The 13,394-nt window shown below is 45.5% G+C and overlaps 1 protein-coding gene across 2 annotated transcripts in view; it reads right to left on the reverse strand.

Moving 5' to 3' along the window:
• The window catches only part of CILK1 (ciliogenesis associated kinase 1), a 61,117-nt gene that overhangs the window by 11,647 nt on the left and 36,076 nt on the right, over nt 1-13,394 (reverse strand). For both annotated transcript variants that reach the window (XM_046005125.1, XM_046005126.1), the window contains 3 exons: nt 5,124-5,256; nt 4,271-4,442; nt 1,948-2,115 (listed from right to left, as the gene is read on the reverse strand). In XM_046005125.1, coding sequence (XP_045861081.1) covers nt 1,948-2,115; nt 4,271-4,442; nt 5,124-5,256 — 473 coding nt within the window. The remainder of the gene's footprint in view (nt 1-1,947; nt 2,116-4,270; nt 4,443-5,123; nt 5,257-13,394) is intronic.

The following is a 13,394-nucleotide window of genomic DNA, read 5'->3' on the forward strand; positions in this document are numbered from 1 at the left end:
TTCATCAGTCTTATATAATAACCAGTCAGATGCTGGTTTTGTAACTTATTTGCTATGTATCTATTTTGTGGGGGGGAGGGACTGGGAGAGGGAAAGGGAGAATCTCGAGCAGACTCCCCACGGAGCGTGAGCCAATGTGGGGCTGGATCTGAGATCGTGACCTGAGCCAACATTAAGAGTCAGACGCTTAACCAACGGAGCCACCCAGGCGCCCCTGCTATGTGTCTTAAATGTAGTATTTCATCTTTCAGAGCCAATTTCCTCAGTCCATAAAAAGAAAAAAAATAATATAAAGCTGAGAGAGCCAAACACAATAATCCTGGAAGACTTCAAAGAGGCAAGCGTAAAACGAGCAGGTATTTTACCCCAGGAATGCCAAGAATGTGAGACGGGATACAGGGAAACCCTGCCTATCAACAACTGGCAAGCCTTGTTAGTTGTTCTGAGCAATCCAGTTTTCCGGTCAGTCAGGGGATAAATCTTGAAGGGCTGGGGTGTACAATTCTTTCTGAAATAGTCTCTGTATTCCCTAGTGTTTTTGAATGGAAATCACCAAACAGAACAGAACCTTTCTTAATAGCTCTGTTATAAACATCTGTAATGATTACATGTAAGTGTAGACGCAGAGGCCAATAACGTGGAGACTCTGGTTTTGGACCCTGGCATCTAATTTGTGAAGTCTCTGTAGTTCCAGGCACTTCTGCAAACTGATCTGGGGCCGTTTTTAGCTTTTCTGACACTATTCTTAAAAGTACACGTTGTTCTCTTGGTTCCTTGCTATAGATTTTTTTCTTTTCATCTCTTGGGTACAAATTTTAAAAACTGGGTTTGTCAGAAAGCGTTTCTCCTGTCCTCAGGATATTTATGAATTTCATCCCCCCACCCCAGTGCACTTCTGTGGGCTTTCCAACCGCGGCCACCCAGAGTCTTATGGTACCGAATTATGGCTCTTTCTCCTCTGAGCCTTTGGAAAGCTGCTTTTCCATAATTCCTTAACCTCCAGCTATGGTCTCTCTGGTTCTCACAAATTCTAACATCACATTGGCCCTATCTTCAAATGGCCCCCATCACTTCTGTTTAGCTGAATCATCATCCCTGATTAGAACTAGTCACCTTTGTCATTCTGAGCCACGTAACCACCACGGGGATGAGGGGCTGCTGGGAAGGAGCCAGACACACTACAGAGGGAGGCTTGCAAGAGGCACAAGGGTGTTTTATCATATAAGTCCAAGCGGCCTTGGGGGAGGGCGGGTTGAGAAAAAAGGATGTATGAAGCAGGAGACCCACAATCCGTGTCATTGAACTGCAGTCCAGGGCATTATCTGTACTAGTTGCTGGATGAATGATTAGGGGAGATTGCTTCAACTTTCTGAGATTCAGTTTTCTCACAGAAGGAAAACACTACCCCTGATTTCACAGAACCTTCACAGGGTTACTATCACGTAAGAACATACTAAAGCATCTACAAACTGTTAAGTGCTATCAAATATGAACGATGCTTATCGTCCTAGCTCTACCTTGGCTGTCGCCCTCCCTGTGCCAGCTGTAAAATGAGGGAGTTGGATTTCACAAGATATTTTCAAATTCCCTTTTGACAACCCATACTGCCTGGTAAGCAAACTGCTACGTAGTCTTAACTTAGAGAATATCTTTGAAAACTTTCTCCAAAGACAGGTAGATATATTTGCTTATTTTCTCTTCCTCATACGTGGTGATAGGAACCTGTATGCCAATTTCCAAAGCAACTGTATTGTTTAAACCTTTAACTGTATACAGTGAGTTTCAAACTATTTTGTTTTTATATATAATATACCATTAGTGGCATTTGATACTGTTTTTCACCCATAATACCAAGCAAGATACTTCCTATGAGGTTTATAGGAATTATCCAGAGTCAGATATGAACTTCCCAAGAAATGCATCGAACAGAAGGAAATGGAAGGAAACCTGACTAGCTGTTGGCCGTTTCTTGGGATCCCACTGGAGCATGTCTCTCAGGAGCTGAATGGCTTCACTGCTAGCATTTGGAATCAGGGTCTTTAAGTTATTGGGTACACACTGGGGCCAGCGGAAGTTCATCGCACTTGAAAGTTGGTAGCCTTCAGGCCAGTCAGTCTGAAAGAAGGACAAGACAGAAGATCTTGCTTAGCCAACTTGTTCTGATCATTCCTACTCCAGCCCACGTACCCCTACCGGAAAAGCAATCATGTCATTACCACGCTCATACTCACGGTGCGGCACTGCGTCTGACGAAACACAGAAGATGCTAATGGAGGGACTGCAAAGAACGTGAATTTGGGGGAACAGTGGGAAACACAGTGAATTTGCCACCAACTGGTTTTATAACCTTAACACGAGATTGTTCAAATGAGTGTTTTCCCAATTGTGTTCTATGAGACAGAGGTTTTAAGAAACCGCTGAGAAACTGTATTGTGGAAAAAAAGAAAAGAAGACACCTTGTTTCCAGTTAAATAAATTTGTGTTACCCTATATAATATTCCTTTTTTTTTTTAAAGATTTTATTTATTTGACAGAGAGAAATCACAAGCAGGGGGAGGGGCAGGCAGAGGGAGAAACAGGTTCGCCACTGAGCAAGGAGCACACCTTGGACCCTGGGATCATGACTTGAGCGGAACACAGATACTTAACCCACTGAGCCACCCAGGTGCCCAACAATAACCCCATCTTGATAATTCAAAATAACCGTGCTGAGAAGTCCAGCAGGAAAGAAAGCTGTTCCCCTCAGTCTCAAGCTCTCCACTGCTTCATGCATCATTCCCACTAAATTCTGGAGGTAATGACGCAAAACGACAAGCAAATAATCTTTAAGGTTCCCCTCCCCCACCATCGCTTTTTTTTTTTTTAACAAAACACATTCTGGTATAATTTTATCTTTAAAGGTAAAGTGGCATTATGTATAGCTTATGTTATTTATTCACTTAGATGGTTATTGAGGGCTTATTATGTGCTTAGTGTTGTTGGGTATCAAAAATAATCCAGGATTTGGCGTTACAGTCCAAAAAGAGAAAAAAAGGCATTTATTTTAAAACACAATAATACAGAGAAAAAAGTGATGAGGGTTGCAACAAAGTTACAGGTAACCAGAGGAGGCAAAGATATCCAGCAAGAGATTTCTGGAAAATCTTGAGGAGGTAGCACTCATAATTCATTCAAATGATCTAAAATGTTCTGAGGGTCTGGTTTGTATAAGCAATGGTGCCAGGACCTGGAAAACGAATACCAGTCAACATAAGCCCATGGTCCAGGGCACAAAGATGTCCAAGAATAATGATATTACTAACCTAAAGCACAGCTGAAATGGAGAGGAGATTAGAGCAGCAGCAAGGACGTAAATTATTAAGGGGCCTGGAAAGAGTGGAATTCAGTCACGTGAGACATTCAGGCAGGGGAGCGGAGCTCATGTGCGCAGGGCAGGGAAGGGGGGCACCTCCAGGACCGCACCAGGCCGGGTGCAAGGGAGCACGTGGGAGATTAGTGGTGAGGGTGAAGCAGGCTGTGGTGTGGACACTCAATGGGTATTTTTCACAGGGAAGGCAGCACCAGGGCTGCTGTTTGGCTGGGGGAATCTGGCTGCAGAGCTAAAGATAAGCTGGGGGCAGAACTTGACGGCAGCTGGACTGAGAAGATGCCCCAGACACAGCGGGAGGGTCACCGCTGGCCGTGCCATGGAGTTCTACAGGATTTGTGGCCAGGGAAGGAGGGTATAGGAGAGAGACAGAGAGAGAGAGAGAGAGAAACACTGAAATTTATCCTCAAGGCTGGGGCGCTGGGATTCTGGTGCGAGTGTGGACAGGGATGGAGAACAGGGGAAGGAAGCTAGGTGGGGGTCAGCAAATCACAATCTGTATCAGGTGTCAAGTCCAAGGTGACGGTGAGGGTGTCGGGAGAAAATCTCACAGGTGGTCTAAGTATGTGATCGCGGGCCCAAGGAGGGTTTCAGTTAGGAGACTTGTGAAGGGCTGCAGGAGTCGTAGCCAGGAGGATAGAGAAGCCCAGCGAGGGAGGTGGGGCGGCCGCGAGAGGAGCAGAAGGAGCCATAACACGTGTACTTAAGATGAAAAGCAGGAGGGACAGAGGCCACCACGTCAGCGGAAAGGGCAGGGAAGGGCCACTGAGGTTGAGGGAAAGACTGTAAGGACTAGCAGGCAATCCACTGGGCTAGGGCTGTGTGGGTGCAGGACAGGAAGCAAGGATGGGTGGAGGGGCAGCTGCTGGCTTCAGCCCCCAGGCTTTCATTCAGGATCATTACCTTTTTGGGTGTCCCCAGCAGCTGGCAGATTTTGAAGATGGTGTCAATTTCACTGGCCCCAGGGAAGAGTGGCCTGAGGGTGTACACTTCCGCCATGATGCAGCCCACGGCCCAGATGTCAATGGGGGAGCTGTAGCTGGTGGACCTCAGGAGCACTTCCGGAGCCCGGTACCTGGAGGGCCAAAGATGCACTGCCGGTTAGTGCGGCTACAGGCCAGAAGTTCAATGAAATACTACCATCCATTCTCAGGGAGAGATCTTCTCTATTTCTAATTGCTATCTAGTTCCGTGGGGTAGGTGGACCCAGAACGGCTTGGCCATTGTCGGGGCTGCTGTCATAAAGTAGTGCTTCTCTATTTCATGGTTTTTCCTACTGAGCATTTCTCTGCAGGACTCTTCTGTACGGCACCCTTGAGAAACACAGAGTGGGAGTGAGGAAAAGGAAGAAAAGGAGAAAGAGGGAACATAAACTTGTCTGCAGGCTACTTCTTGGTCATGGCCAACTGCTTAAATGCTTCCGGTCTCAAAGTTTTAGCAATAGCCATTAGCTGGCTTTTTAGACAGGTCTTTGGAGAATTTTCTACACAACTCTTTTAGGAAACGGTCTTCAGTAAGGGCTGTATATAAAATATTATTTATATCATGGAAAAGCATCACAGGCCTCCTTGTAAAAGGATTTATAGCCCAAGCTTTTAAACCTGGTACAATGCCAATTTACCTACAAATATGTGTTTCAAACTGCACTGTTGCTCTCAGTGAAAAGTTACTTATTTGTGACATTAATGTTATTCTCAGTATAATGGTGTATTTTAAAAGAAGTGCGGTTAAGTAACTTGGAGGAAAGAGGGCTTACCATCTGGTAGATACATAGTCTGTGTATGGGGGCCTGGATCGGATTTCTCGGGCCAACCCGAAGTCTGCAATTTTCACAAGTTCCGGGCCCATGCAGAGGAGGTTCTCGGGCTTTAAGTCCCGATGGAAGAAACCTGTAGAGAGAGAAATCCCAATACATGTTTGCTTCTGCATTACTCTTTGCAGCTGCATTTCTCTTTTCATAAATAGCTGTAACTTGAGAAGTAGCCTGGAATGACACCAAAGGCTCTATGCACAGGACTTCTTTCATTGCCCACTGATGAATTCGCCAAAATGTAAAACAGTTCAAAAACTGATCATCCTTTTTTTCCAACATAGAAAATAGCTTTAAAAACATCATGGGGCACCTGGGTAGCTCAGTGGGTTAAGCCTCTGCCTTCGGCTCAGGTCATGATCTCAGGGTCCTGGGATCGAGTCCCACATCGGGCTGTCTGCTCAGTGGGGAGCCTGCTTTCCCCCTCTCTCTGCCTACTTGTAATCTCTCTCTCTGTCAAATAAATAAAATCTTTTAAAAATAAATAAATAAATAAAATATCAAAACTCTGGGAGCCCCTGGGTGGCTCGGTTGTTAAGTGTCTGCCTTCGGCTCAGGTCATGATCCCAGGGTCCTGGGATCAAGCCCCACATCAGGCTCCCTGTTCAGCGGGAAGCCTGCCTCTCCCTTTCGTGTTCCCCCTGCTTGTGTTCCCTCTCTCGCTGTGTCTTTCTCTGTCCAATAAATAAATAAAATCTTTTTAAAAAATAAAATATCAAAACTCAGTTATGGGCTGAGATAACTGCAAAAAGAAATTGTCACCCACCGGTGGGGGGGTATAGATAGATAGATAGGTATCTCTTTCTATATCTATCTATCTATCTCATGCCTACACTGCCCACATCAGCTAGAAAGAATCTGAGATTAAAACCATTTCAAAAGACAAAAGTCTTATGAGTTTGAGAGTTTATATCACAAGAAAAACACAATTACAATTTCTGTTTAAGGAACAAGGGATTTAAGAAGGGACCTACTCGTATTGAGATTCTGGTGTATCGCAACAAATATTTCGTAGGTTCAATGCTTATTACTTTGCCTAATGAAGAAGCAGAGGTATCTGCAGCATGTACTGTGGGAGGCAAAGACAGCTCACCAAATGGGAAGCCCGTCTCGGCTACCACAGAGCTCTGGGGGTGTGCGCAGGATATTCAACTCGCGAAATTTCCAGATGCGCTCAGATACCCACTGATCAGTGATAAATGCCTCGAAAACCCAAAACCTTCCACTTGTACAGAGCACCACTGATATGGCCATCATTGTGCACGACTCTCAGTCGCGGTGGAACACCAACACTGGGTACACAACTCTGCGAAAGCTGCTGATGGTGTTATTTGTTATGTGCTGTTTTGTTTTTATTTATTTATTTATTTATTTATTTATTTGACAGAGAGAGATCACAAGTAGGCAGAGAGGCAGGCAGAGAGAGTGAGAGGAAGCAGGTTCCCTGCCGAGCAGTGAGCCCGATACGGGACTCGATCCCAGGACCCTGAGATCATGACCTGAGCCGAAGGCAGCGGCTTAAACCACTGAGCCACCCAGGCGCCCCTGTTATGTGCTGTTTTTAATCAATGTTGTGACAGTTGGATCCCAACTAGCACATGATGGGGGGAATAAAGGGCCATCACAGAAGAGCGACACTATTCCTTGACAACCTCCATGCTGAAGATGCTCAGATCTACGTCTCTGACATGCCTTTCCCACCCTTCTCTGGACCTCCGTCTCCACTGGCGTTGCTGCTGGATATCACTGTCTCCCTCATCAACCTGTCCCAAACCACTTTTTTCCTCTCCCAAATCATCTCTCCTTCCCAAACCTCGGGGATACGATATCCTGGTTCCCTGTAGTTATATTGGACCCTTTCCAAACAGTCATGGAATTGTGTTCCATTTCTCATCCAAATATCTATCTGACCCTTCCTGCCCCCTTTCAGTCCTCCCTCCTAAATCTTTGCTCTCCTCTATGCCTCTATTGCCACTTGTTGGCAGGCCTTCCTCGATCAGCTTCTCTGGATTTCCTCACCTCCCGATAATTTAAATACTGTCTTTCCTTGTCACTGCCCCCCCCCCCCCCACATACACAGCCTTCCATGGCTCCTTTAAAGTTATTTAATAAGCTCGAACACCTTTCAGTATACCTAGAGATAGACTTATCTAATACTTATCCCCAGGATGTATAACATATGTTCCAATCAGGTAAAATCCCTCATTTCCTTCAGGTTCATTGTATCTGTTCCCAATGTTGTACCCTTGTTCCTTTTTATCTATGTGAATCCCAATCTTCGCTGTCCTTCAAGACCTACGTTGAGTTTCTCCTCCTCCAGGAGGTCATTTTAATTATGCTGGCCTTCTTCACTCACTCAATCAACCAATAAATGTTCACGGAGGGCCCCCTCTGGGCCAGGCACTGTGGATTCAGAAGCAACCCAAATGGACACAGTTCTTGCCCTAGAGACATGATAGGCTCTTCCCTCTGAACTTGAGGAGAACTCTGCCATTTTCAGGTACACTGACCATCTCTCTCTGATTAGATGGAGCACTTCAAGGGTAGAAGCCATGATTCTACTTTTTTTGAGGGCCTAGCACTATGGCGGGAGCATGGTGGTCTCATAAGATAGTCTTACTGACAGAACCAAAGACTTGAAGAGGTAGGAATGTGTAGGGAATGTGAAAGAGCTCAATGGTGACACATCTACTTTGGCCAAGTCGTCAGGGGCAATAGAGAGAAGACCAGGAGGCAGGAAGGCTCACCAGACAGCAGCTAAGAAGTGAGAAGAGCAGTGACCCTGAAGCAGTGGGGGAGACCCTGAGGGCTCAAAGCAGGAAGTCCTCAGCATGGGGGCAGTTCCAGAAGGACTAAATCCCCCAAACCCTCTCTGCTGTAGAGGAAGGGGTGGGCGATTGTGATGTGGTTATACTTGAACATGCACTGGAGATCATGTATCATGGAAAGCAACACTGGTTGGTTTTTAAAAAATTATTATTAACACATAATGTATTATTTGCTTCAGGGGTACAGGTCTGTGAATCATCAGTCTTACACAATTCACAGCACTCACTGTAGCACATACTCTCCCCAATGTCCATAACCCAACGGCCCCATCCTCTTCCAGCAACCCTCAGTTTGTTTCCTGAGATTAAGAGTCTCTTATGAGGGGCGCCTGGGTGGCTCAGTGGATTAAGCCGCTGCCTTCGGCTCAGGTCATGATCTCAGGGTCCTGGGATCGAGCCCCGCATTGGGCTCTCTGCTCCGCAGGGAGCCTGCTTCCTCATGCCTCTCTGCCTACTTGTGATCTCTCTGTCAAATAAATAAATAAAATCTTTAAAAAAAAAAAAAAAGAGTCTCTCATGGTTTGTCTCTCTCCTGATCTCATCTTCTTTGTTTGTTTGTTTTTTTAAAGATTTTACTTTTTTTATTTGACAGAGAGAGAAAGCAGGAGAGTACAAGCAGGGGAAACGGCAAGCAGAGGGAGAGGGAGAAGCAGACCCCTGCTGAGCAGTGAGCCTGATGCGGGGCTCTATTCCAGGACCCCAGGATCATGACCTGAACTGAAGGCAGTTGCTTAACCAACTGAGCCACCCAGGCGCCCCGAAAGCAACGTGTTTTTGTTTTTTTGTTTTTTTTTTTAAGACCCTCCCCTCTGTTCATCGCCAGAGCTTGGTATTAGGTCACACTCCAAACGGATAATATTATGGCCTAATGATGGATCTGCAGGCGAATGGTTGGCTAGAATGCACAAAATAAATGTAATTACAGAGCACATAGAAGGGGCCGAAGGGGGATGCCTGGTTGACACAGTCAGTTGAGTGTCCCGACTCTTGATTTTGGCTCAGTTCCTAATCTCAGGAGTAAGAGACTGAGCCCTGTGTTGGGCTCTGTGCTCACTGTGGGTTCTTCTTAAGACTCTCTCTCCCTCTGCCACTGCCCTGCCACCCATGGTCTCTCTTTAAAATAAATAAATAAATCTTAAAAACAAAAAAACCACACAAGGAATTTTTTAAAAAGGAGGGGCTGGACGTATAGAAGGGATCCTATATATTCAAGAGGGCCACAAGTGACAAGAGGAAGTACTTCCTTCTCACCAAAGGCTGCTTCTGTTTTCCATAATCCAAGGCATTGAGAAAATTAAAGGAGTCCCACCCGGGTTAGACCAGAGACAGGCACAGAGACTTTTGCTATTGGCATGCCATCTGAGTATGTGTGTGCATATGCCTACATATCTCCTTTGTGTGGAAATGTGTATGAAAGAAAAAAAAATGTAGTATGTCTATACTCCATTGCTTCATTCTTTATTCCGCCATCATACCAATATATACCCTATGGCCTTCTTCACACCACTTCCTTAAGTATCCTAACCAAATTAATAATACCTGAAACCTAAATTATAGTGAGAACCAAACTTGAGGCCGTCAGCATTCAAATGGTAATTCAGTATTAGTCAAGGATAGCCTTTAAAATCAAAGAATTTTCTGATGTGGACAAGTTTGGATGGCTTAGTATCAGACGAATTAGATAAAGATGATCAACGCACACCAGAGTGGGCAGTTTCTAACTCAGTATAACTGAGTCACCACGTTGGGACCCTCTGTTCTTCAGAGGACCCTCCATCTCCCAGAAGGCCTGGCTGTATGCTCCCATCTTGGAACTGGTTTAAGAATGTGCAAAGACAGAAGCAGTTACCAGAGAGTCATCTTTCGTCAGTGCACGCAGGAAAACCCCTGTGACCCTGAAAAGCTATGAACTGTGGGACCACGGAACTTCTTCCTAAAAACTCAGAGCATTAAAGACACACCGGTGAAAAAAAGAAATGGCAAACATCATTTTCTGACTGAACAGATGGGAAAACTGAGTCACTGGTTGGTGACGGGGGTGGGGGTGGTTAATTATTCCCCATGCTACCAGAAATGGGCTAGCGCCATTGTACTGTTGGACTCTAGTCTCTCCCTCTCAGTCCTTACAGTTAAATCTGGATTTGTGATTCCAGTCCTCTCAAGTACCCTTTGACGCTGTTTCTCCTCTTAGACTCCCTTTTTCTCCTCTACTTGGGCTAAATTATTATTTCCAAACGCATGTGGCCTTTCCCTCATCATGAATCATTTGTCCTCTAGCGTCCAAGCCCCATGGCGAGCTCCCTCTGCCACCATCTGTAACACCAACCTCAACGAACTAGCGCCTTCGTCCCATCACTCTGACTTGTACCACGATACGAGTGTCACTCTCACACTGTGGACCTCGCACCTTGCTTCCTCGATAGATCATGCTCCCGTGAACACTGACCACCTCCTCGCATTAGTCAAGCTCTATCCCTTCCCTCACTGCTAGCTCCTCTTTAATCCCACCAGAACAGATACACTCATTAAATGAGGAGAATGAAGATTCTGGTCCCCCCCACCCTCACCATGTATCTGTGTAAGTATCTGACAGTGATCTATAGATCATACTTTAGGCCCCAAACAATCAGAGGAACACTGGCTAGGAAAAAACTTAACTGCAAACAAAGCCTTACAAATGACTAATGAAAACTGTCTTGGTCAGGTGACATACGTTGTTTGCTATACTGTATTTGAGTATAAGCCTTTTTAACTAGGAAGCATTCAGGAATATGTCTTTAGAAGATCTAGCCCTCTGTGCTTTTCATTACTAAATTGGCTACTATTAGTCTTATACCTATGAGTTCTATTCCTTCGTAATTAAAACTATAAGACCCTCACATTCTATATATTTATTTTTTATCTCTATTTTTAAAAAGATTTTATTTATTTATTTGACAGAGAGAGAGGGAAGGAGGGAGGGGAGAGCGCACAAGCAGGGGGAGCAGCAGGCAGAGGGAGAAGAAGCAGACTCCCCATTGAGCAGGGAGCCTGATGTGGGGCTCGAACCCAGGACCCTGGGATTATGGCCCAAGCCGAAGGCAGATGCCAACCGACTAAGCCACCCAGATGCCCCTATTTTTCATCTCTATTTTAACAAAATATTGTAATTTCCATATAAGAAGCAATGCAGCATAGTGGTTAAGTGTGCAGACCAGTCAAATCTCAATTCTGTTCACTGTCTGGAAAATCACTTAACCTCTCTGTGCCTTACTTTCTGAATCTGGAAAATGGGAAGGAAACTTTGAGGGCTTGTTTTGCAGGATGTAATGTGTTCATTTTATAAAAGTTTTAGAGCCATGTTGGGCACGCTGGCCCGTTGTGAGACCTTGTCATCAGCAGTAGTATGAATCCTCTTATCCTCTCAATAGGGGGGCAGGCTGACACAGCTCCATTTTTTGCATGTAAGAATTAAGGCTTGGGGGCGCCTGGGTGGCTCAGTGGATTAAGCCGCTGCCTTCGGCTCAGGTCATGATCTCAGGGTCCTGGGATCGAGCCCCGCATCGGGCTCTCTGCTCCGCAGGGAGCCTGCTTCCTCCTCTCTCTCTGCCTGCCTCTCTGCCTACTTGTGATCTCTCTCTCTCTGTCAAATAAATAAATAAAATCTTTAAAAAAAAAAAAGAATTAAGGCTTGGGAAGCTAGCCATGCGCTTCACCTGTGAGGAGGTGGTGCTAACCTCTGATCCAGTGCGGAGCTAGGTCTGTGTTCTGCTGGTGTGGGCACTGGAGCATGTCACAATGAGCCCACTTCTTCCTCTGGGCTTCCGATTCACAATGGAAACCCATACAGATGGTTCATTCAGACATCATGCAACAGCAAAGTGCTAGTAAGATAAGAACCTTCCAGTTCAAAACTGTTTGGCTTCCAGAAGACAGGAACAGACCTTCAACTTAATTTCAGGGTACCCCCATGCCAGTCAAGTAACAGAAGGATCTTCTCTTTCATCCTGGCAGAAAGTGTGTGGTGCTTACTTTTCATCAACAACCCTTGGGCAAGGAAAACATCAAGCCACAAAGAAGGCTTTTTCCCCTCTGCTGGATTCTGTTAATGATGAACTTGATATGAATATATGGAAATAACCAGGGACTACTGAAACACAAGGAATTTACATGGCATGCCTCCCTGCGATGGAAGCTGTTAGTTGCACAGATATTACTGAATTTAAAACTACAGTGTTTTTATGATCACGAAGACCAACAGGACAGCAACGCACAGAAGGGCCACGGGCTAACCCGGGTCATGCTCTGCAGACAGTGGTGAAACACAGAAGCAGAGAACCACTTTTGGGGGCAAAACATTGTCCTCCACGCCACTTAAGGTGTTTCTGACTGCCTGCATGGGTAAGTGTGAGCTGGGCATTTCCAAGGGCAGGTCAAGGGTGAAACATGGTTTGCATTAATTATGTAATTGCAGCAAAGTACATATGCTTTGGCATTGCTCAATCAGCACCAAGTGGAGTCACGTTTTCATTCCCTGCAGGGGGAAAGTACTCAGTGACATGAACTATGGCCATAGCAACTACCTGTAGCGCTCTTCTCCCCTCTCGAAGGAGTCTACTCCCCGGGGACAGAATGCACCTTCTCACAGTAAGAACAAGCTAACAAGACAAATCTGTGAAGTGCTTGAGATGATTTTCTTTTCCATTACTGGAGGAAAGGGATAGTATGGAGTTCCGTGTGTACTTAAACAAAGGCAAGTCAATGATATAAAAACCAACTGTTATAATATTTCTGAAAATCATTTATCAATGAAAATGACCTTTAAAATTAATATCCCTCCCACCTACAATTACTATCACTATTTTGTTCACCTCTGATTCTCTGTTTCTCTGTGAGAGAAGGCTGGTTCTTCTAGTAAAGCACCACAAATGGGCACGATCCCCGAGCTAATCTCCACCCCACTACTTTGCGGCAGGGGGGCCTTTGGCAGGTCTTTCAACTTCTCTGAACGTCAGTCTCTTCTTTGGAAGGCATAGATACCATCTGTCCTTGCTCACTGAGAAAGTGGTAAGGAAGTAAGCTGGATGACCGATGAAGTGTTATGAAGCTCATGCTAGATCTGGGCACTTAACTTAACAGCTGGGGAAAAGCGTCCACAAGAATCTTTGGGAAGAGCAATGGCACAGGGCTTGTAAAAACAGAGGTGGTCTGACTTTACTCCATGACCTGAGCCTTCCCTTGAGCCGTCTTCATACATGATCTGAGTGTCCAAGGCGGGTGAGGGAAACTGACGGTGTAGAGTTCCCAGAGGCTGTGGTGTCACATTAGTGTCTGGAAGCTACATTACTGGATACAAATATGCACGTGTGGGTGCACACACATGCATTCGCGGGTGTGGGTGTGTGCAGGT

Source organism: Meles meles, chromosome 5, assembly GCF_922984935.1.
Source record: "Meles meles chromosome 5, mMelMel3.1 paternal haplotype, whole genome shotgun sequence".
Taxonomy (NCBI): domain Eukaryota; kingdom Metazoa; phylum Chordata; class Mammalia; order Carnivora; family Mustelidae; genus Meles; species Meles meles.